The sequence below is a fragment of the Chenopodium album genome, chromosome 23 (genome assembly GCF_948465745.1).
Source record: "Chenopodium album chromosome 23, dcCheAlbu1.1, whole genome shotgun sequence".
NCBI lineage: Eukaryota > Viridiplantae > Streptophyta > Magnoliopsida > Caryophyllales > Amaranthaceae > Chenopodium > Chenopodium album.
In genome coordinates, this window is record NC_137856.1 from 672,072 (window position 1) to 694,827 (window position 22,756).

The 22,756-nt window shown below is 35.2% G+C and overlaps 2 protein-coding genes across 2 annotated transcripts; one reads left to right on the forward strand and one right to left on the reverse strand.

The window, feature by feature from the left end:
* Positions 1-20: 20 nt before the first annotated feature.
* Positions 21-17,661, forward strand: LOC145608278 (DNA repair protein RAD50-like). Its single transcript, XM_081663889.1, has 27 exons — positions 21-304; positions 675-761; positions 872-1,039; positions 1,797-1,972; positions 2,538-2,652; positions 4,215-4,443; positions 4,543-4,721; positions 5,554-5,724; positions 6,350-6,454; positions 6,560-6,667; positions 6,768-6,979; positions 7,096-7,188; positions 8,757-8,884; positions 9,420-9,534; positions 9,613-9,742; positions 10,442-10,651; positions 11,105-11,313; positions 11,804-12,005; positions 13,543-13,712; positions 13,809-14,133; positions 14,874-14,999; positions 15,076-15,128; positions 15,575-15,725; positions 15,836-15,898; positions 16,014-16,147; positions 16,227-16,355; positions 17,284-17,661. The coding sequence occupies exons 1-27, from the start codon at positions 182-184 to the stop codon at positions 17,321-17,323; spliced, it is 3,951 nt and encodes a 1,316-aa protein (XP_081520015.1). The 5' UTR covers positions 21-181; the 3' UTR covers positions 17,324-17,661.
* A 786-nt stretch (positions 17,662-18,447) lies between these two features.
* On the reverse strand, positions 18,448-22,073 carry LOC145608693 (serine hydroxymethyltransferase 4-like). Its single transcript, XM_081664299.1, has 4 exons — positions 21,183-22,073; positions 19,937-20,327; positions 19,720-19,821; positions 18,448-18,960 (listed from the first exon to the last, which is right to left on the reverse strand). Exons 1-4 carry the CDS (start codon positions 22,056-22,058, stop codon positions 18,716-18,718), a joined length of 1,614 nt encoding a protein of 537 aa, XP_081520425.1. The 5' UTR covers positions 22,059-22,073; the 3' UTR covers positions 18,448-18,715.
* Between the last annotated feature and the right edge of the window lie 683 nt (positions 22,074-22,756).

The following is a 22,756-nucleotide window of genomic DNA, read 5'->3' on the forward strand; positions in this document are numbered from 1 at the left end:
CATACAAAACTTTTTAAGTGAAAATTAAACCCCCACAAAACCCTTGTTTTCATCTCTCACACTTTCGCCGGGAAAAAATTCCGGCGAAAACTCCATTAATTTAGCAGCAAATTAATCAAAAACACCCAAATCAGAGAAAACCCTTTAAAATTTGCAGCAAATTGTATAGAAAGCAGCAAAAATGAGTACAGTAGACAAGATGCTGATTAAAGGAATCCGGAGTTTCGACCCGGAAAACAAGCATGTCATCACCTTCTTCAAACCCTTAACCTTAATCGTGGGTTCCAATGGCGCCGGAAAAACTGTATATTTCTATTTTATCTTACTTTTTTTGTATTTTTTGGTTACCCATTTTCTTATTTTTGTTTTGAATAACCTTAATTTTTCTGGGTTTTGAATGTAATATATTGCTTGAATGTTGGATTTTTTTAGTTATTAGATTTTAATGGGATTTTTTTTCTTAAAATGTATTGTTTGGGTATTAATTGTGTTTCCCAATTCCTCATTTGAATTTCTTTATATGTTAGTTGCAAAGTGTATAACATTTAGGGCTGAAGATAGTGTGTAAGTTTGCTAAAGACGGTTATTAAATTGAAATTTAGAAGGATGATTGATGTACTAGGAATTGTAGGATTACTCTATATTGTTATGTGATTAGTTTGATTTGGGTGTAGACTGTAATCGAGTGCTTGAAGGTTGCATGCACTGGGGAGTTGCCTCCGAATGCTAGGTCGGGTCAAAGCTTCATTCATGATCCCAAGGTTTCTAATTCTCTCAGCTATATATATTTTTTTTTATTTGTTTGGATTGTTTTGTTTATTGGAGATTGATGCTAATATGAGGGTTTTGTTTTGTTGGGTATAAATGGTAGGTAGCGGGAGAGACAGAGACAAAAGCACAAATTAAGCTCCGGTTTAAGACAGCCGCTGGGAAAGATGTTGTGTGTATAAGGTCGTTTCAGCTAACCCAAAAGGCGTCTAAAATGGAGTATAAAGCTATTGAAAGTGTGCTCCAGACTATTAACCCAAATACAGGGGAGGTGAATACATGCTCATTAATGCTATCGTTGTGTTGTACGTCATAGATTGTTTATCTGCAGCAATTATTGAAACTTGGATGTTGCTAGAATCATTGTTTAGTGATTATTCAACGGCTATTTTTTGAAACCTTTGCAGCTTTAGGTGTTGTGCGAATTGCCTAATTTCATGTGTTGGGTGATGGATTGTTCAATGTATTTAACGGTTTATGTTGCATAGCTAATTGTTCATCAGTACATAGTGGTATTTTTCTTCCTTTTTGGACGAAATGGTAGAGCTCTATTGTAATATATGTCCTCTAGAAGGGATGTACATAGCCCTAGAAATCCAGGATATCATTGAGACTTGAATATAAAAGGAGAATTTTATTTATTTGCCAAATATTAAGCCTAAACTTTTGCTCAATGCAAGTCTAGCCCATATGCTATGCTCACATGTGTTTATCATATTGTCAATTTGCTGGTAAGAAGATGCATGTTAGGCATTGTAATCTGTAAATTCTTACTATTAATTTTATTTTACTAGTAAAATATATGGTAAAATTGATGTAGGTGCTAGCCTCCCTTTCTTCCTTTGATGTGTTTCAGTCTCCATCCTTTGAATTGTTTGTCAGAAGGATGATGAGACCTCACAATTAGTAGTTTTAGTTCTTACCCTGCATGCTATTGTGTCTGTGTATAATCTATAAACTTGTATATGTCTTGCTGAAAAGGAAAAGTAGGTCCGCCACTCACACATTATTCTCTTATTTCCTTTTAGAAAGTTTGTCTCAGCTACAGATGTGCTGATATGGATCGAGAAATCCCTGCACTGATGGGTATTTCTAAAGCGATTCTTGAAAATGTGATATTTGTGCACCAAGATGAGGCTAACTGGCCATTGCAAGACTCCTCCACTCTGAAAAAAAAATTTGATGATATATTCTCTGCGACCCGGTAAGGCTTTAGTCACTTGGCATTATGATGGTTTACGTGAATCTTTTTTGATGTGATTTGGAGCATAATTGTATGCTTTTTTTTTTTTTCAAAAAAAAAAATCTTCTTTATAATTAGCAGAGGCATTCATGCTTCAACAGGGTAGTGGGAGCTCTATGTTTATATTATCTACCTATTGCCATTGTCACTAACAATCTCTGCATATGTTTCGACTTAGGAGTCATAACTCATAACAACCTTTTAAGCAAAATTTCTTAAGGCCATTAATTAGATCTAGGCATATGCATGTCTTGAAAGGGTGCACTGGTGGAGGTAGTCAGCAGTTCTGCATAGTAATAATTAGTAAACATCACAAGGGATGACTCATAAAAGAAAACTTACTATTATGTCATAGTTGTGCTTCTATTTATTGCTGAACTAATGCAATTATAATTATGGAGAAAATAGTGCTGTGAGATACTGAGATGACTTATTATATAACTCGTTGGCACCTTGACTTGATTTCATTATTAAGTATAGCCTGAGTTGAGAGTTGGATTGAGCTCTTTCAATGTGCTTTGACCAGATACACTAAGGCATTGGAGGTCATCAAGAAGCTCCATAAAGAGCAGGCCCAAGGGATCAAGACATACAAGCTGAAATTAGAGCATCTGCAAACATTGAAAGATTCTGCTTTGAAGGTTTTCCTTCTTGTTCTCCTAGAGTCTTAGACATATGCTTCCTGCATCTTTTTTGGTCAGTTTCGTTTTGTATAGTTTTGTTATGCATTGTGGATTTTTATGTGGTACCCGAGTCTTGTATATTATGAGTGATCTACGTACCATTTATTTGTGAATTAGTGTAAATAGGGGGCATATACCAATGCGTTTGAAGTTGAGTTCACTGTTTCTCTCTCTTCAATCTGGACTTCTTTCATTCTTTCTCTTCGACCTTATCTTCTCTCTTTTCTAAATGTCTTCTTCCGTCACAAATTCACAACTTTCTATTTTCTCTTTTCCTTTTTTGGATGAGCTTATTCTCCATGTTCTTTCTCCTCTTTGACAGTATGAGTTTTGATTTTTTTTTTTTTTTTTTTCTCCTTTTCTTCTTTTCCATTTTAGCTAACAGATTGACTGGTACCCACCTTTGTTATATTTTTTTAAATGTAAAACGCACATTTTGATTATACAGTCATGTGACACCCCCCCCCCCCCTCCCCTCCTCTAATTGTGTTATTTTTTTCCAATTCCTTAAAACTATTTTTTTGGCCTTCTTTTTTAATCAATAAAAGTTATTACCTTAAAAAGAAATAAAATTAGAACAAAAACAAAAGACAAAGTTTCGTTTCATTATCTTGTATACGAAAGGTGCACGGCCTTTGCCTTGCACCTGGGCTCCATTGACCATCTGTGCCTTGTGTGTCTCGCACCATTTAAAACTTAAGATTTGGTGTCCATTTAAAGAATTTTCCAATGTTTTAAACTTTACTCACAATCATCGGATGCAGGTAGCTAGTTTTCATCTATGGTTCTTGGAAGATTGTACGTGTTTTATCTGCTGTAGGTAAAAGGGGGAGGGAAGTTGAGATCAGTCAATGTAAGGGAAAGGTTAAGTCCTTTTTCCTTATCTAGTCCTCCTCCCCCTTCCCCAAAAAATGGTAGGGAAGAGCATGAGGGGAAAGGTGCAATGTAATGCACCAGTGGTCAGTCTGTCCACTAGTCATAGGAAGGCTTAGGGGGCACGTGAGATAGTAGCACTGCAGTACCCACGACTGGGACCAAATGCCTTTTTCTTCACGTTTATTGGGTTTTTTGGTCGTATGACTTGTATCTTTGACAGGTGTATACCTTGGAGGTAGTTCAACAGTCCTGTTTCTGTCCTACTCATTCTTCTAGTCTATTCATATTAAATTATTATTTATGGTAATGATATGTGCAACCATAAGGTCTAACTATAAGCATTAAATTTCATTCCTAATTGGTATTAGTCTCGGAATGTATGACAAAGTCACATGTTGATCACTATTATTAATGCTTACTTTGTGCATGATGCTTAACTTTTTCTAATAATTATCCCTTAGGGCTGTACATATAATGTTCCTTTGCGTTAAGTTGCAATTTCTACAAGCCATATGTGTCAAATTCCTCTGTTGTAGTTTTGGTGATCTATAGTTATTTGTCTTTAATTGTTGTAGTTGGAAACATTAATGTTTGATTTCCTTTGGATGTTCTGATGGTCTGCGGCCTTGATCATTCTCTGACAGTTACGAGAAAGTATTGCTCAAGATCAGGAAAGAACAGAATTTTTGAAAGTTCAAATGCAGAATTTGGATAAGGAAATTGAAGAGGTTGATGCGAAGATACAATGTACTGAAACAAAGCTAAAAGATCTTCGTAAGCTTCAGGATCAGATAACCGAAAAGAGTGCCACAAGAAGTGCTTCATATAACGAGCAGGTTCAGAGGTATCAAGCGCTCATGGAAGAAATTGAAGGTCTGTCACTCTGTTGTGTCTCATTTATTCATGAGTGTGCTAATTGCATTAATATTCTTTTTTTTGTGGATATTGCATTCAGTATTGTTTGTATTTCAGAGACTGATGAAGAACTGAAGGAGTGGAAGGAAAAGTTTGATGAAAAAATTTCTCAGCAGGATAGGCTAATTGCCAAATTGGTCAGAGAAGGAGATGACTTAGAGAAAACAAGTAATATCCTTAGCAAAAAAGTTAATGAGTATCTTGTAGAGATAAGCAAACTTCAAAGTGCAGCAGATGTAAGTCTACCATATAAATTGTATAAGTAAATTCACAAGTTAACTCTGTTTTTAACAAGATGCCAGCACTCCAGCAGGGACCTTTGGTCCATAGTGTTTATGCATGGAGCATTCCTCAGAATGTCCTATATATCAACTCCCTACACTGCATTGACATGATGAAGCTTTCCATTCCACTACTTATAAAATAATTCTAAGTTTAATTTCTATGTAATTCACTGTCTTAGACTTATAGATAAAAGAGCATGTACATTTGTTGAAATATTTTATGAAGCGTTGATGAGGGCAGGTTTATAACTATCTCACTCCTTCATCTGAGGTTGTGCGGATCGGTTTTTTTTTTTTTTTTTTTTTTTTTTTTTTTTTTTTTGGGGGGGGGGGGGGGGGGGGGGGGGTCAACTTTTGTGGGCATTGACTTGAGATAAAGGCACTTAAAGCATAAGACTCCCCACTCCCCCCCCCCCCCCTCCCCCAAAAAAAAAAAAAATCCTGACATTTTACTCTTATTTTTGAGTAGCCTATTTATAATTTAAAATTTTCATTGTGATAACTCCAAGATATTATGAATAGGATGAGAGTCAATAGACTGAGCAGGGAATGAATGAGTTTTATTTCCCACCTTTTTGAATTAGGGGGAGTGGCAGTAGTTATTGCTTTAGCTTCTGTTGAGGGTTGTGATAGTCATTGAATTTTTTTTATTTATTATTATATTTTTTCTCATGAAAAAACCATGGGGAGTTACGTTGTGTGATTTACCTTAAATTATATTTGTTGCCTGTTTCATTTTCTTTATTATTTACAATTATTGGATGTTTTTTGCTTTTGGCTCCAGGCTCATACTGAGTTAAAGAATGACAGGGACTCCATGATCAAAGAGCTCTATTCTCTGCACAATTTGGGATCCCTTACAAATGGTCCTTTCAGTGATGAAACAGCTTTGAGCTGTACAAGTTATATAAATGAGAGGATACTTGACTTGGAGAAGGATTTAAACGAGAAGAAGGTCAGTTTTACCTTTTCTATGATTTTGTGAACAATCTTTGGGCTTTCTGATGCTTGTGATGTGCAAAAGCATATGTTCCTACATTTGTATTTCCATTGGATTCTAGACTTAATGATATGCTTTCTCATTGGTGGGCTTGCTCACTAAAATTAGTTTCATGAGTCTGGTCATCACCAATTACTCCAACCATTTAAAACTCTTTTTGAGTTGGTGTAGAATTAAGTAGGGAGGAAAAATGACCAGATTCTACATCATGGACAGAGAAAGATTTAATGGGAGGGAGAGAAGAAATAGGCAAGATTGTTGATGGTCATGGTAAATTGGTAGTAGGAGTATAAAAGGATAGATGTGGAAATTATAGGAGAAAGACGAGGTGTTGCTTACTTGGGAGAAGGGATATTATATTTTCCCCTGGTAATGGAGTACTGGAGTGGAGTACATTCTCAACTTTACCCCCTCTTTAACCCTGCTCTTCCTCCTGAATGCTGGAGAATCAGCAGCATCTGTATATGGAGTATATTATCAATATATCATGTTTGTACTTTTTTTACTTATCTTTGAACCTCCTTGCCATTTTTACACCATCTTTCATTGCTTGTAAAATATTTAACTGAGATTGTTACAGAAAACAAATGAAATTGAAATCAAAGCAGCACTGGACTCCTATAACGATGCTAATAACAGTCTGAAGAGTCTTGAAGCTAAAAGGAGGGCCAATGCGGACTATAAGGTTGTTACAATTTTTTATTTTTATTTTTTTTTATAAACAATCTGCTTAATTTCATTCATGTCCATATAATATTAAGTGTCATGTCTTCTGGGTTGTTCCTTACAGAATAAGATTTTGAAACACATTAAAGAAAAAGAGAGTGAACGTAAGTCATATGAAGATCAGCTATCTGGATTTGATCTCCCTCGCTTAGATGAAAGAGAAAGGCACATGGTAATGTATCTGTTTACGGCTTTCTTCTATGACGTTTCCCCTGCTTGATTACTACTTCTTAGTTCTTAAACCATTATACTTTATAATTTGTTTGCTTTAGAATCTCGAGTTGGAGAGGAAGACAAAGCAACTTGCTGAAAGAGATTTTGATTCTATTATAATGCAAAAGCAAAGTGAAATCTTCAACTTGAACAGTAAGATTAAATCTCTGAATCGTGAAAGAGATATCTTGGCTGGTGATTCTGATAATAGAGCAGAGTTGGCTGCGAAGAAATCAGAGATAGAAAAACACAAGAAAAAGTTAAACAAAATGTCAGTTTACAAGCTCTGGAGCTGTTCATGTTTTGTGTGTTTGTTGAGGATAGATTTTATAAACTCCTATGCTGCCTGATATATCTTCAAACTGACGTATTATGCTCTATATCTAGAATGGATGAGTACAAGGATAAGATCAGAGGAGTGCTAAAAGGGAGACTCCCACCAGAGAAGGATTTGAGAAGTGAAATTCTTAAGGCTAAAAGGTTATTTTCAAGCTTTTGAAGATCTACTTTGATCTTTTTCTTCTTTTATATGTCTTGATTTTGGTTCACACCAAGTCATGATTTGAATGATATAGGGGTTTATTGTGAGCTTCCTAAATCATGATCTATTTCTATTATATAACTGAAGGAGGAGGTGGTGGTTCCCCCATTAACTGCCAAGTTATCTTTACTTTATAATTAGTTCTAAAATGATCAACAATATAGACCCCGGCATATATGGATTAAATTAAAAGGCCAAATTGTCAACTTTTCTTATTTGTAGATCTAATCAAGACATAATTGATGCATGAATAAACAAACATAAATGAAATAAAAATAGCATATTGAAATAACTTCTACCACCCGTTTTTCTCAAAAAAAAAAAAAAAAAAACTTCTATTTCAATACAAACAATATAAGGAAATGAGCATTAGGTTATAAGATAACAATTTTGATATAAATACATATTCCTATTACGATGGTTTGCTTGGGTGTATTTTCCCCACTTTTTAATTAGTAATGAAGAATTATATAAGAAAAACACCATAAGGCACATACAAAGTGAGGGCCCTGGGCAAGAAAGCTCATTCCCTTAAGCTATCATTAAGCAATTTATCTTCATAACAAGAAAATTAAGTGTATTGATTAGAGTTTGAAACATGACCCCAACTGTACAAAAGTTTCGACATACAGAACTTGAAAGTCTTAACTAAGGGAAGCTATATCATTAAAAAAATCTGTTTGCTTATTTCTAAGTGCACCGCCAAATTGGCAATGGAACTAATTAAGGAGTGCATACTTATATTTTTCTTTGTTTTATCTATGGTGACTGGTGAGGAATCAATCAATCAAAGCCTTAATCCCATAAGTGGGGTCGGCTAACATGCATCAAATTTGACTATTCCCTGTAGTCATCGACATAAATCTTCCTCATCCATCCCTTACAATCGAATGCTTCATTATCATGCAAACCCATAAACTTCATATCCTTCCTAACTCCTAACCAAGTCATTTTCGGTCTCCCTCTCCCTCGTTAAACCCCTCCATGGTCCCACTTTTATATGACTTTTTACACTTTTATATTATAACTTTGACTACTTTTATTTATTAATTTACAATGAGTCAATGATAAAGGTCCTTATTTTAATTGTTGGAATGATAAAGGTTATAAACATTGTAAAAAGTCAAAATGATGAATTTATTGAGAAATGGATGAAGTAGATTCATTGGTATTTTCTTGTGGAATTTTTTGGGGTAATTTTTGGATGAAGTATATTTTTATTCTTATTATTATCTTGAGTCCGTGTACGAAAGTTATTAACATTTACGTTCTGTACACGAATAAAGGCAAGTGGTAAGAGAGTGATGATGTAGTGATTGGGTGCAATCTCGTAAAGAGTGGGTGGGTGTAAAAAAAAGTTGAATAACGAGAGTGAGTGAAAAGGGGTAAATAATGTGGGTTAAAAGAAGGAAAGGTAGGGAATATATTTACCTAAAATGGACTAAAGTGAAAGTGTTAAAAACTTTCGGACATGGGGAAAATCTTTATTTTTTCATTATATGTGCAGCTCTACAAGCAATGAGTTTGATGACCTTATTCCCAAGTCCCGCGAGGTTGAAAACGAAGTTTCCTTGTTGCAGTTGAAAATCAAAGAAGTCAGCAATAATTTAAATAAATTTCAAAGAGATATGAACTGTAAGTTTGATTTTTAATCTCGTGGAGTAGCTAAATGTTGTAGTTGTTTGGGACATGATTTTGGGTCAAATGGGACTTTTGTTTGGGTATGGAGTGTCGTCAATACTCTATGTTCGCTGAGCTATAAATGCTGTAACTTTGGTGTGTAAATGAGCATATTTTGCTTTGAATTCCATTTCATTTCCTGTTATGATACAAAGTGCAATATGCACCCATCATATACATATTATAATCCTCCACCCCCACCCCTTTGGTATTTGGCAATTTCATTTGCCTTACACTTGTTAGCCAAGTTGGCCCCTGCTTCAAAGATTTTTATGCTTGAATGCCGGCGTTTCCTGTATCGTGTTAGAATTGTCTCATCCTGAACAATGTTTGTATGTAAGAAGTATACTAGTCATAGCCGTGTTGATGGAGAAATGAGTTTTATTGTTGCTAATTCATCTGAATATTTCAAAGATATATGCACTTATTTTGATTGTTTGTCTTATACACCTAACTCTTCATTTAAATGCCTCTCCATGTATATTTTCAGCTAGGAAGAAGTTCATTGAGTCAAAACTTCAATTACTGGATCAGCAACTTTTTGGTATTGATTCCTATCTGCTAGCCTTGAATAAGGCCAAAGAGAAAAGAGATGCTCTGAGAAGGTTCTAGACATATTATGCTGTTTAGAAGCAGGCATGACTTCTGTTTATGTACTAATTATTCTGACTAACTCGATGCAGTAAATACGATATGGAAGAGGGTATGCGCAAAATGTTTGTTCCGTTTGAATTTACTGCTCGAAACCATCATATTTGTCCTTGTTGCGCACGTCCTTTTTCTGCTGAAGAGGAGGATGAATTTGTCAAGAAGGTAGGATATTTACTAGTGTTTACTGAAGTTTTTATCAAAGATTTAATGCTGTAGGCTCTCTTCAATCCCTTGGGTAAGATTGCATGCATTTGAGTGATTTGACGGTATTTTGACCCTTTATATCGTTGTAGGCGGGAGCCGAGAGCCTTATGAGAGGACTTGGGGCTTTGTTCTCTTCACTTTATTCATAATACCTTTTACTAGTTAAAAATATACCACATCAGATCATACCACAAAAATTCAGACCAGACCAAACAAAAACCTCTTACTATGTATTTACATTTTCTTATTGCCATATATCTTTAGTTTCATATTTGTAAAAAATATGAATTTTAGATCTTTTATCATACACTTTAAGGTGAGTCTAACAAGAACCTACTTGAATGGTTTTTTATTCATTATTGTACAACTAAGGTCTATGTTCAGTCAAATCAGAGAACTGGACTAGACCAGACAAAAAAAAAAAAATCAAATCAGACCAGACTGTAGAAATTCAAACCTGAACACCTTATTTCAGATGAAGAGAACAAAGTCTTGATTACTAAATTTGAGTAACGGTGTGATATGATATAGTCAGAGCCTCAGAGGCCTACTTTACTGATTTTTTTTTTTTCTTTGGTTGATCTTGTAAAAGCCTTGTGATCTCTACAATGTCTTTTTCCTATTTTACAAAATGCACTTCTTTTGGTTAATGCTCAGCAAAAGGAAAGTATGGCCACTACTGGAGAGCGATTGAAGGAGGTGGAAGCAGAAGCTGCGAGTGCTGATTCCATTTTTCAGCAGTTGTACAGTCTCCGAGCAGCATATGATGAGTATTCTAAATTTAAAGAAGAGGCAATACCGCAAGCAGAGGCGGAGCTAGCTAATTTAAATGAAGAGCTGGATCAGAAGACGCAGGCACTCGATGATGTAATATTTTGGATTTCCGTATTTTGGACTTGTGTTCTCTTATCTTCTAGCAATAACATTAGCTGTGTGTGTGTGTGTGTTTGTGTGTGCCACTGTGCCTGCGAGATTTATTCACGACACTTGTCTACTAAATGATTTCAAGAGATTCACCTGAAATATTTCATTGTAGGTTTTTCACATGGTGATCATATCTAAGTTTTGTAGTGGATCATTACATTGGCTTGTTGCTTAATCTTATGTAGTTGCGTTTGAATCTTGATGTTCTCTTGACATCTCCTGCTGAGTTACAGTGTTGACATTAAGTTTTGTTCAATGTGTTTAATAAGTTCTAAAGTTCCATCTTTGCCTTTTTTCAGTTTTAACTGCTATAAAAATCAAGACTGTGTTATGATGTTAGTTCTGATAATCCATGGCTCTTTAGTCTTATACTACACTGTTTATTGTTTCATGTAGATTTCATGTATAGTTGCCCAAGTAAAGGCTGACAAGGATTCAGTTGAAGCCTTGGTATTGCCTGTGGAGACAGCGGACATGCATTTCCAAGAGATCCAGACCTTAAAAAGTCAAGTCGTGACGTTGGAAGACAAGCTTGATTATCGAGGGCTGGATGTTCGATCTATGGAAGACATCAAGTCAGAGCTCAATGATCTGCAGAACAATAAGTATATATATTATCCTGATTGTTTTCTTATTTTGTATATGTTTGAGCATGATATGTTTCTCTTTTCCTCTGCTGAGATATAAATTCCTCGTCACATGTGCTTTTATGTTTGAGCAATGTATAGAGATATGAAGATGGCTTTAGCTTCTAACTTCATACCAATGTTTGAAGTCATGTACTTGGTGATAACTTTTTGCTTTGCTGAATCTACATGTTTATTGTCTTAGCTATGTGCAGTGTGCCAGTCACATTTGAGGATTGAGTGTTTGAACTAAGCTCTTTCACTTGCCTTGTTGAAAATTGACCTCTTTTTCCTCTTTTCTCTCTCTTCTTTGTTTTCCTTAAGTAGATTGGGCATATTTCTGGCAGTTCTATGAAATAGCATTATAGGCACTCTGACTGAAATTGTAGAGAGCTTCACTGTTTTTGTAACACTATTTCCCTCCCATTTTTGTCTCCTTTCAATGTGGCTTATTTTCTGTGCTATGAAGGGATAAATTGCAAGATGATATCGAGAAGTTAAGAGAAGAACAAAAGTATATCACGGAAGATTTAAATAGTACCACCCTTCGGTTGTACTCAATTAGGGAGGAGAAAATGAAAGCTGCTGCTGTATTGAATAATTTTAATAAAGTGGAAGATGAGCTTCAAAGTTTGATGGAGGAGAAAAGTCAGGTGGAGCTTGAGGAGAAGGTAACCTATAGAATAGATGTTTTTGGCTAAATTAGCATTAATGCACAGCTTTCAATTTTGATTTTTTTTTTCTTATTAAAAAAAAGCATATTGTCCAATCTGCAATGCCTCTTGCTTTACCCCAAAATGCTGTTTTCTTGAATTCATATTGAAATATTTGATGCAGATGAAACCAGCAATTGTTGATTTGTTGGTCTAACAAAATTGTACTCCGTACTAAAACAATACCAATTATTTACCTTGATAACAAAAATGTGTCAAGCTAGACTGGTGGGCAAATCTTAGGCAAGAATAACACGTCAGAAAGGAGCATTAGGCTAAAACGAATCAAATTTAATTACAAAAATCTGAATTTGATTATTGGAATTGAATACTAATAGTCTTTGGAGACACTATTAGTTGATAGTTAAATTTTATTTTGGAGATTTGACCGCTGGTCTTGTTTGATGTATTTTTGCTAACAAAGTTGTTGGGATTATATTTGTATTATTCTGTTATTAAATTGTCTTTCTTAGCCTCTAAATTCTGCTGAAATAAGTTCCTCACATAAGAAAAGTGCGATGCTCTGCCCTGATTTTTTTACTTAGTTTGTGGCTTCTTGCTCCATGATCAGCCCTCCACTCTTCCGGCACCCCATAATTGGGACTTTGATTATTGACGAAAAAAATGTTTAATCAAAATAGGTGAATTACAACACTAATAACTGATTAAATGATGTTCTTTAAGACTACAACACTCCAAAACAAAAATAGCACAATCAAGAGTTTCAGACTAATTCTCTATCTTTCCTATAAATCCTTATGTAATTGGTATGTTTTCCCTTGTAAATTTCATTTAAGCATATGAATTTTAATCTAAAAATTGATCAAACCTAATTTACTCAATCTCGGGTACCCATGTCCAACATGGGTATGTGTCCATTTATCCGACTCGGATGTTATGCGAAATTATTCCACTCCCACGATTTAGGCCCAAAATGAAGGATCTAAGTGTCCTATATGTTTGGGTGTCGAGGATTTGACATAGTTACTTGAGGTAAAAATGAAGAGTCCGAGTAACATAGGATCAAACCATTTAAGCTTGATTTTAATGGGACTTTGTTTTATCTGAATCATTTAAACCATTACTTTTGAATCTTTATTGGTTTATCATTTTTCATTGGATATATTCAGTTTTATTTTAAGAATAGAGTAGCATGATTTTGTGAGATTATTGATATGGCAGAAGATTTGGTCTATTGTTTAAAATCAGGATTATTTTATTGTATCTGGATTTTTTTGGACACATCATACGGAACTCAACAGATATATTGATAGCACTATTCTAGGTCCATTTTCTTATTGAATATTTTGAAGTGAGGTTTATTTATGTACTCAACAATTTTGTAATTGGTATTATTGTTGTTTGATTAATTGTAGTTCATTTAATTTGTGTTCGATTGTTTATTACTTATAAACAATGTAAAAGCAGAATAATGTGTAGTTATCTTTGAATATGATTTTGATGAGCTGAAGTTAATTTCTTTTCATAATTGCAGCAACATGCTGAGGTTATTAATCCTTTAGCCAAGGAGACATCAAAATTGCTAAGTGATTACAATGCTCTTAAAAAAAAACTTGACTGTGAATATGAGAGGCAAGCTGATCTGTGGAGAAGTCAACAGCAGCAGCTCAAAGACCTTCTTAAACTTAATTTCAAGATAGAAGAGTATGCAATTCAATCATGCCTTTGGTCATTTGGTTGTCCTTTCTTGTGCCCTTGACTTCTTTCCATGTGAGTTTTTTTATAGCATTCTGCTGGCAGGTTTGATGAGACTAAGAAAGCAGAGCGCTTAAAGGAACTACAAGTAAGAAAGTCACAAGCAGAATTCCAGATTGAGAACTCTGGTCAAAAGAAGAAAAAAATATCTGATGAACTGGAAAGTGCACGGGAATTCAAGAATAGCCAAGAGTTACTGAGACATAATATTAATGAAAACATCATATATCGGGAGGCAAAAGCCAGAGTAGATGAGCTTACTCGTGACCTTGAGTTGCTGGAGCAGAGACTAGTAGAGATTGGTAGTGCTGAGTTAATTGAATCTGAACTATTTAAGTTAGGCAAAGAAAGAGATAGGCTTCTGTCTGAGGTATTCTTAATCTCATTCATCAGTTTAACTAAAGTAATAAATCATTGTGTCGCATGATTCTTGTGATTCCTGATTGCATTTCAATTTACTAAAATATTGGCAGATTCTATGTTACTACTAGTGGTGGGATTTATTTCGGTTAACCTATAACAGTTATGGATCTGTGTATGTGTCATACTATCAGCTACAAGCCTACAATTCATATCTGATATCACCTACTTTTATCAGATGTCTGGCTACTATTATTTCAATTGGTTGGAAATTTTGTGATGCATTTTGCACCAAGTTGGTGGCTGTTTACTAGAGCATCTATGCTAGATGCAATCCAACATGTATCTGCTGAATCTGAAGTATAGATTTGTATTATGACGATCAAGCATTCTGCATTAGGGCCTTAGAGGGCCTTTTATTCTGTTTTATTTTGCTGCGTTTGGGGAAAGTAATTGCTGTTTCACTTACCTACCACTCCCTCTGCTTCATACATGTGACTATTTTATATTCTGCATGGATTCCTAACTTTTTTTATAGCTCTCCCTTTGCCTGCTTGGAAGCCATATTTTCATGCCTTTCTTGGGATGTTTTTTTTATGCTTGAAATCTGTCTAAAAATGTGATATATCTTGTCATGTATGCTTTTATAAATAAAAATAATAAAAAATAAAAATCCTACTGGGTTAGTTGAGTTGCCATAAAATGTTTTGCAGATATTAACTAAATTTATAACTTCTGTAATATCTATAGTTGAATAGGTTTCATGGAACAATGTCCGTGTATGAGAGCAACATATCAAAAAGCAAGATTGATCTTAAACTGCCACAATACAAGGATATAGACAAACGCCACTTCGACCAATTAATCCAGCTCAAGGTAACTATCACACAGCTTTTACATCCTTTCCCTGAGCTAATTTCATTGTATAAATGACTATTGTCTGATTTTACAGACAACAGAAATGGCAAACAAAGACCTTGATCGATACTACAACGCTCTTGACAAGTAAGCACTCCCTCATAAATCTAGAGAACAGTATATTTTATCTGGAAGTTAAGCTTTTGTTTCCTATTTACAGAATTTATGTACTTCCAGTATATAATGTAGGTTCTTTTTTACTTTTCCTTTTGTCTTTTGATATCTTCTTTGTTTGACTCTGTTGCTATATGCCAATGTGATTAATTTTTTCCCCTGGAGATTTAATATCTTTGCAATTAACTAGTGTATAAGTCTATAATATTTTGACCTCAGTTTTGTATTGGACGAATTAAGAAAGTCTCTTATTTCTGTGTTGATAACTTGGTATTACTGTCAGGCCTTGAATACTTTGTCCAGCACTTGTAGTCATAAAGCTTTGCCCTCTCATACCACACATTTTGTCGCTTTACGGGCTTTATGTGCTTGTTGCTAATGTTGAACATAGCTTCTTATGTTGGCTTACCTTCCTCCAGAGCCCTGATGCGTTTTCACACTATGAAAATGGAAGAAATAAATAGAATTATTCGCGAAATCTGGCAGCAAACATACAGAGGCCAGGACATTGATTACATATACATACATTCTGATTCTGAGGGTGCTGGAACTAGATCTTACAGTTATAAGGTAATATCATATTCTTGACTACACAATAGTTCGTCATTAAGTTTGTTGCTTCACAGAAGCCCTTAACATCAGTGTATATATTTATTAATTGTCTGTGATTTCTGTTTCAGGTGCTCATGCAGACAGGTGATGCTGAGCTTGAAATGCGAGGAAGGTGCAGTGCTGGCCAGAAGGTGGGGCAGGCAGTCTAATAAAGTCTGCATGTCTATAGAGATAACTTATATTGTTTTCCATTTATACTTGTATGTTATTTCTAACATTCTCATTCCATGGCATTTGCATCTCTAGGTTCTTGCTTCACTTATTATAAGATTGGCCTTGGCAGAAACCTTTTGCCTCCACTGTGGAATCTTAGCACTCGATGAGCCAACAACAAACTTGGATGGCCCAAATTCTGAGAGTTTGGCTGCTGCTCTTCTTAGGTATGCATAGTATTTGCAGAGGTTCATACCTGTTACTAATTAAATTCTAAACATCTAAGTTTTGGGTCATCCTCTTCAGAATCATGGAGGACAGAAAAGGCCAGGAGAATTTTCAGTTAATTGTCATCACTCATGATGAACGGTTTGCTCAGCTAATTGGTCAACGACAGCATGCGGAGAAATATTACCGGGTTTACAAAGATGAACAGTAAGGGCCTGCCTATTTCCTTGCTAACCTTATGCTATTTTCCCTGTTATGCTATGGTGGTCTGCTGGCCACTGTCAATTCCTCTAATGATTGGTCAGTGGTAGTGGTGGTTGGCTGGGGCTGGGATGAGGGAATTTCTTTTAAAAAAACTCCTATGTTTCTTATAAGAAATTTAGCTTTTTGACGTTCTTTAGGAAACTATCTACAATACCCTTATACCTAAAGATAGTAACTGTCAATAATTCTATAGTAATCTTTAGGAACCAATCTATAGTAACCTTATACATAAAGATATTTCTCAAAATTCCTAATCAACCCTGATTTTGTTAAAATTCTTAAATCACCTTTGAAATTGACATCTGAAATGTGAGTTTACGTGTTTGAATTTAGTTGTAGCGAATTTTTTTTCTACATTTTTTTTTTTGGTTTCTCACTTCACACATTTTTTTTCCAACTTTTATTCAATCGATTATATGATCCATTTTAGCTGACACCAAATCGTTGGGAATGTTGTTGTTATGCTGTCCATAGTACCGTTATTTAGGAGAGAATTCTCTACAGCAGGGTCGATTTGAAAATCTCAAATAAGTCAGGGTCGTGTTCAGGAATGGCTCTAATATACAGAAATACCTATAGTACCGCCATAGTTTTTTTACTGTATGGGTTATAGATTATTTATCATATTTTCTTCCTTTTTTTATTAATTTGCATGTTTGTTTGAATTGGGTTTGCAAAAGAAAGTGACATGAATAAAATGGGCTTGGTAGAAGCAAATAGAGAAGAGGATCTTTGTGGATTAACATTAACATGGGAGATTAATTATTTGTTCATGCAGCCAACCCCATCCTTTTGAGAAGGCTTTGCATTTGTGTGTTTGTATGCATGTTGTTTGTTTTTATCTAATAATATTTTCGTTCTATTTTTGCAGTCAACATAGCATAATTTCTGCTCAGGAAATCTTTGATTGAAGTTCCTTAAGGTGCTCCATTGGTCTCCATTCAGTTGACCCTTTTCACCAGCCTATACTGAGTTTTTCATATCTAGGTCACTTACATGGATCTTGTTTACCATATGTATTGTCATTCTCAGAGCATAGCGGGATATGAAGTGCATGAGCTGAAACATTGTAGGAGTTTGTGGTTGAATATCAGTATACCACTAGGGTTTGTTTGTATAGAGTTTGAAATGAGAGGAATGTGTGCTGTGTCCATTGAAACGAGTTTGCTATGTTAACCACAGAACGTTGCTTTGTAAGATGTGCCTGATTTTTACCGTACAGAGTATATATTTTAGTTTTAGCTATTCTCGATAATCATTGAATTGTTTCATAATAACTATTCTTCCTAACTGAAATGTTTGATTACCTTGAAGAGTAGACATGAGAAGTTTATTTGGCTAAATTTTGCCCTTTGTTTGGCAGATTCTAGCCCCTGTTACACTTGACTGAGCCATTTTCTTGATTCAGGTAGCGTAACGTAATAAGTTGTTAAAAGTTCCTCTTAAGTATGTTACAACATAACCTTATTCAGCTAGTAGGTGCCTGTATAATAGTAAAGGTAAATGATAATGTGTGTTTAGGTGTATGGTATGAAGTTTAGAGAAGCTGAAGAAGAGGCTGTATTCGGTTCTCGTTGAAAAATAAGAGTAATTCGCCTGCTATGACTTGCTAATATTGAAACCTGGAACATCTGAGAAGATAATACAAAGTATTAAGTCACACCAGCTCACATAGCATCATTAGTTTAAACTATCGACTAATGACAACCTTTTTGCTTCACTAGATGAAGTAATTTAACTGAAACACCCATTTATGGTGTGTTAATTACAGCATATGTTGTCACCATGAAAATTTATGAAACATTGTATGTTGCTTAAACCTAATAGTTAACATATATTTGCATCATAGCATTCGACATTAATCGACCTGGAACTAGTTACGGAGTACTCGTAGTTGCTTATAATGAGCAAGCAGCAAATTTCATCCAAGAGGATTGACATTACAGCATTGAGAAAGTGGAAGATACCGACATTCAACCTTGGCTACCTAATTAATTTGATAAAGCACAGCTGCACAGGTATAACGGGGGAAGAAAAGGCAATTTTACAATGTTTATTTCATATAAATTTCACCTCCAAATGAAAAACTGCTTTGATTAATTTCAATAGAGAAAAAAGAAAAGAAAAAATAACTACTGAACTCACTGAAATGTAAAAATTCCAGAACTTTTTTCTTTGGATCAAATCCCCTAATATACTACTAAAAAGCACAATTAGCTTTCTTCCACTGAGACAGCATAACATTGGAGGCTTCGCTCGTGGAGAAAACTGAAGTGATCCTGATTATCATTACACGAAAATACTTAGTCCTTGTACTTCAACTCGGACTTCAAGAAACCAGGCATGTCATATGAAGATGAAAACTTCTCAACGTCAGCCTTGAGTTGTTCGATCTCCTTGTTGTTCACTAGACCTTTGTTGAAGTCCTTGAGGAGCTTACCATACTCCTTTTGGATGTTCAAAGTGATGGTGACGGCCCTGTGAAGGAACTCACCAATCTGCTCGAAATCCTTCTCCAAGAGTCCTCTTGAAGTCATGGCAGGAGCACCTACCAAACACACAATTTATATTAATACATCATTGCTTAGCAAATAAAATTAGGGAGCAGTGTAGAATTACAAGCACACAATTCCTAAATTTAGAGATACAGTCCATTTTGGTGGATATAAGTCAAAAGATGGAGAATTTTTTTATACAAAATAAGATTATTTATTCGTATAAGTCAAACAAATGCAGCCAGGTTGACAAATTCCAATTCCCATAATCTTGTACGTGATAACTAATGAAAGTACAGATGCATTATAAACCTGGCATTAGGAATCTAAGCCGTCATATGATCACCTCAGGACAAAAAAGAAATAATCTTATCGTGGAGACACTAATTTAAGATTGGAAAGCATGGCAAAGCCAGATATTCTAATTGGCCAATTTTCCATGAGTTCAAGTTATATGCATTGCACCAAGAAGTCAAAATAATCCTATTAGTCTAATATTCGGTACAAAGAAGCAACACTCCCATCATTCCATGTAATTTAACCCACGTGAAACAAATTTTCTCGTTCAATATTTATCTGTCACTAGGTCACAGAAGTACCAAAACGCTAAAATATGTTCAAGCAATATACCAACTCACTATTAAGTATTAACTGTTAGTTTTAAGTTTCAAATTATCATTGCTATAGGTCACATAATTACCGACACCTATAACATGAACAATTAAAATACTAATGCAGTGATGCACTATTACTTGTGTTGGTTTTAAGTTTCAAACTTTCAATGCAATAACTAAAACTTTTATGATCCATACCAATTCGTACACCTCCTGGAGCCAAAGCACTGCTGTCACCAAACACAGCATTCTTGTTCACAGTAATGTTGCAGAGATCGCAGAGCTTCTCCACCTTGTTTCCTGCCAACATATTGAGAATAAGTCAATGCTTTGAAAATCTACTACCTATCTTCCAAAGATTCACAATAGTAAAGAATGCAGCAAAAGGGCTGCAAATGGTTTGTCTTGAAGTTACCTGTCAATCCAAGTGGACGAAGATCCCAGAGAACAAGATGATTCTCGGTTCCTCCAGTAACAATGCTGTATCCCTTGCTCATAAGATAGTTTCCAATTGCAACAGCATTCGCCCTCACTTGCTTGGCATAAGCCTTGAACCCAGGAGACATGGCTTGCTTAAGAGCAACAGCCAAGGCACCAATTTGGTGGTTGTGAGGACCACCTTGCAGAGAAGGGAAAACAGCAAAGTTGATCTTGTCCTCAAAGTCGTAAACAGCATCCTCGGGTTGGCCCTTCTTTGGTGGTTTTGGGCCTTTACGGTAGAAAATCATACCAGCCCTTGGACCCCTAAGACTCTTGTGAGTAGTGGTGGTGACAATATCACAGTAATCGAAGGGACTAGCAGCTTCCTGCACTCAAAACATCAGCAAAAGTTAGAGATCAGCTATGCAAGGGTATCAATTTCATGCAACCATCATATCGCTTTAACCAGCTTCCTCAAGGAGAGTATTCCCAATCTCTAACAACCAAATTTATCAATAATAACATCTTATTTATCCACACTATCCATATTAACTCCATCTAATTCAATAGCATTCTAAGTCTCTAACAAGCAACAACCAAATTTATCAGTAATAACATCTTATTTATCCACACTTTCCATATTAACTCCATCTAATACAATGATAACCGCCTTACAAGCTACAACAGCCAGATAATGAGATGATAAAGAACAAAATGCTAATTATACACACACTATTACATTGTACAATTGTAGTAAAACCAATCACTTCATAGGCAAACAACCATACACAAGATACAAACATAATGGTAACAAATGCATAATATTTACTCAGTAAAATGCAAATTAGAGACAGATACATTACACAGTCTTTCTCATCACTGTCATTTACTCAAAACAATTACCATGATTGCAGAATTACATTTAACTTCACTAACAATATCGCCATCTATTACCACCTACCAAACGAGCCCGTTCGATACATATAACAAAAACACACACAAATTCCAGATCCAATATTGGACCAATTCGCCATTATCAGATCGCACATCCTATAATTAACCCAAAAAAACAATTTTAAAAAATCACAAGACCAGATCTAATAATCAATTATTTTCAACAACCCACATCAAATCAATACTAAATAATTCAAAAACAAGAATAAAATCTAAGAAACAATAATTCAAAAAAAAACCCAACAAAAATCAAATGAAGAATAATAATAATAAATAAAGAGATATACCTCAGCAGCAACAAGGCCACTAATGTGAGCCATATCACAGAGCAAAAGAGCACCACACTTATCAGCAATAGACCTAAATCTGGCATAATCCCAATCCCTAGGATAAGCACTTCCACCACAAATAATCAATTTAGGCCTAAAGTCCAAAGCTTTCTCTTCAAGCTTATCATAATCAATATACCCAGTTTGGAAATTGACTTTGTAAGGCAAACTCTCAAAGTAAATCGAAGTTGCAGAGATCTTCTTCCCACCAGCAGTGTAATACCCATGAGTCAAATGCCCACCTGAAGGAAGATCAAGCCCCATAATCCTGTCGTGCGGATTCAACACGGCCGTGTAAGCCGCGAAATTCGCCGGACTCCCAGAATAAGGCTGAACATTAACACCCCATTTTTCTGGGTTTAGCCTGTAACATTCAAGTGCCCTTGATCGGCAAAGATTCTCGATCACATCGATATGCTCGTTGCCACCATAGTAGCGGTTTCCGGGCATACCCTCTGAGTATTTGTTGGTTAGAGCAGATCCAAGAGCTTCAATGACGGCAAATGAGGTGAAATTTTCGGATGCGATGAGCTCAATGCCTCGACATTGACGACGCTTTTCTTTCTCAATGAGGTCGAAGATTTCTGGGTCGATTTCTTCGAGGGAAGTGTTTCCCCAGACATTGACGGGATCCATTGAAAGAGGGGAGGAGAGAGAAGATGGGTTTGCAGAAGATTGGAGAATGGATGAAGAAGAAGATGGAGGGAGGAGAGAAGAGGGAGTGCACACAAGGTGTTTGATGAAATGCGGAGGAGATTTAAAGAGGGAAATGAGAGGTTGTGAATTTACCTTTATATCCTTGTAGTACAGTGATGATGAGATTTGGTGCATCATTTTATTTTATTTTATTTTTTATATTAAGATGATGAAATAAAAAAAAAAATAATTTAAATAAATGTTATTTTTTTGACTGCTGTGTTTGGTGGAGAGAGAGAAAAAGAGGAGAGAGAAAGAAGAGGTTGGTTTTGGATCTGAGAAAATGAAAGTGTCGACACATAAAAATATTTCTTATTTTATTTTACAATAATATAAAAAAAAAATTATTAATACAAATATAATATGGTTAAAAATATCTGATTTGGGCCCTTTGCGGTTTGTGGACTTCACTAACCCACTAGTCCACAACATATAGTGAGATAATACTCTCTTTTCAATTTCATGAAATTAGGATGCAGTAAATAATACTTATTCATATTGACCATATAACTACTTGTCAAACTACCTAACAAAGAGTAACTCATTTTAGCAAGGTTTTTATTTTGGATCCTAAAGATTTAAGGTTTGAATCCTGTCAGCTGTCATGTGAGGGTGCTGGGGCATGAACTAAGAGAACTGTGAGTCTGTGATGATTGATTTGATTATGATCCCGTAAGAATTAAGTTGACTTTTTCACATATTGATCTTTTAAATTTTACACTTAAATGTAGAATTGAAGTTCGCTTTAATACAATAGAACTGCAGTTTTTTGAACTTTTCATGAACTTTACACTCCGGCCATTATCAATCGGGTTATTCCTCGATCAAATTTGAAT

Excerpts from the sequence above, each read along its gene's own strand:
- LOC145608693 (XM_081664299.1), bottom strand. The coding sequence starts at position 22,058 with ATGATGCACCAAATCTCATCATCACTGTACTACAAGGATATAAAGGTA. Across the intron at positions 20,328-21,182 it reads GTGGCCTTGTTGCTGCTGAG|GAAGCTGCTAGTCCCTTCGA; the intron begins GTATATCTCTTT and ends TTTTGAGTGCAG. Across the intron at positions 18,961-19,719 it reads TCCAGGAGGTGTACGAATTG|GTGCTCCTGCCATGACTTCA; the intron begins GTATGGATCATA and ends TGTGTTTGGTAG.
- LOC145608278 (XM_081663889.1), top strand. The coding sequence starts at position 182 with ATGAGTACAGTAGACAAGATGCTGATTAAAGGAATCCGGAGTTTCGAC. Across the intron at positions 5,725-6,349 it reads AGGATTTAAACGAGAAGAAG|AAAACAAATGAAATTGAAAT; the intron begins GTCAGTTTTACC and ends AGATTGTTACAG. Across the intron at positions 6,980-7,095 it reads AAGAAAAAGTTAAACAAAAT|AATGGATGAGTACAAGGATA; the intron begins GTCAGTTTACAA and ends CTCTATATCTAG.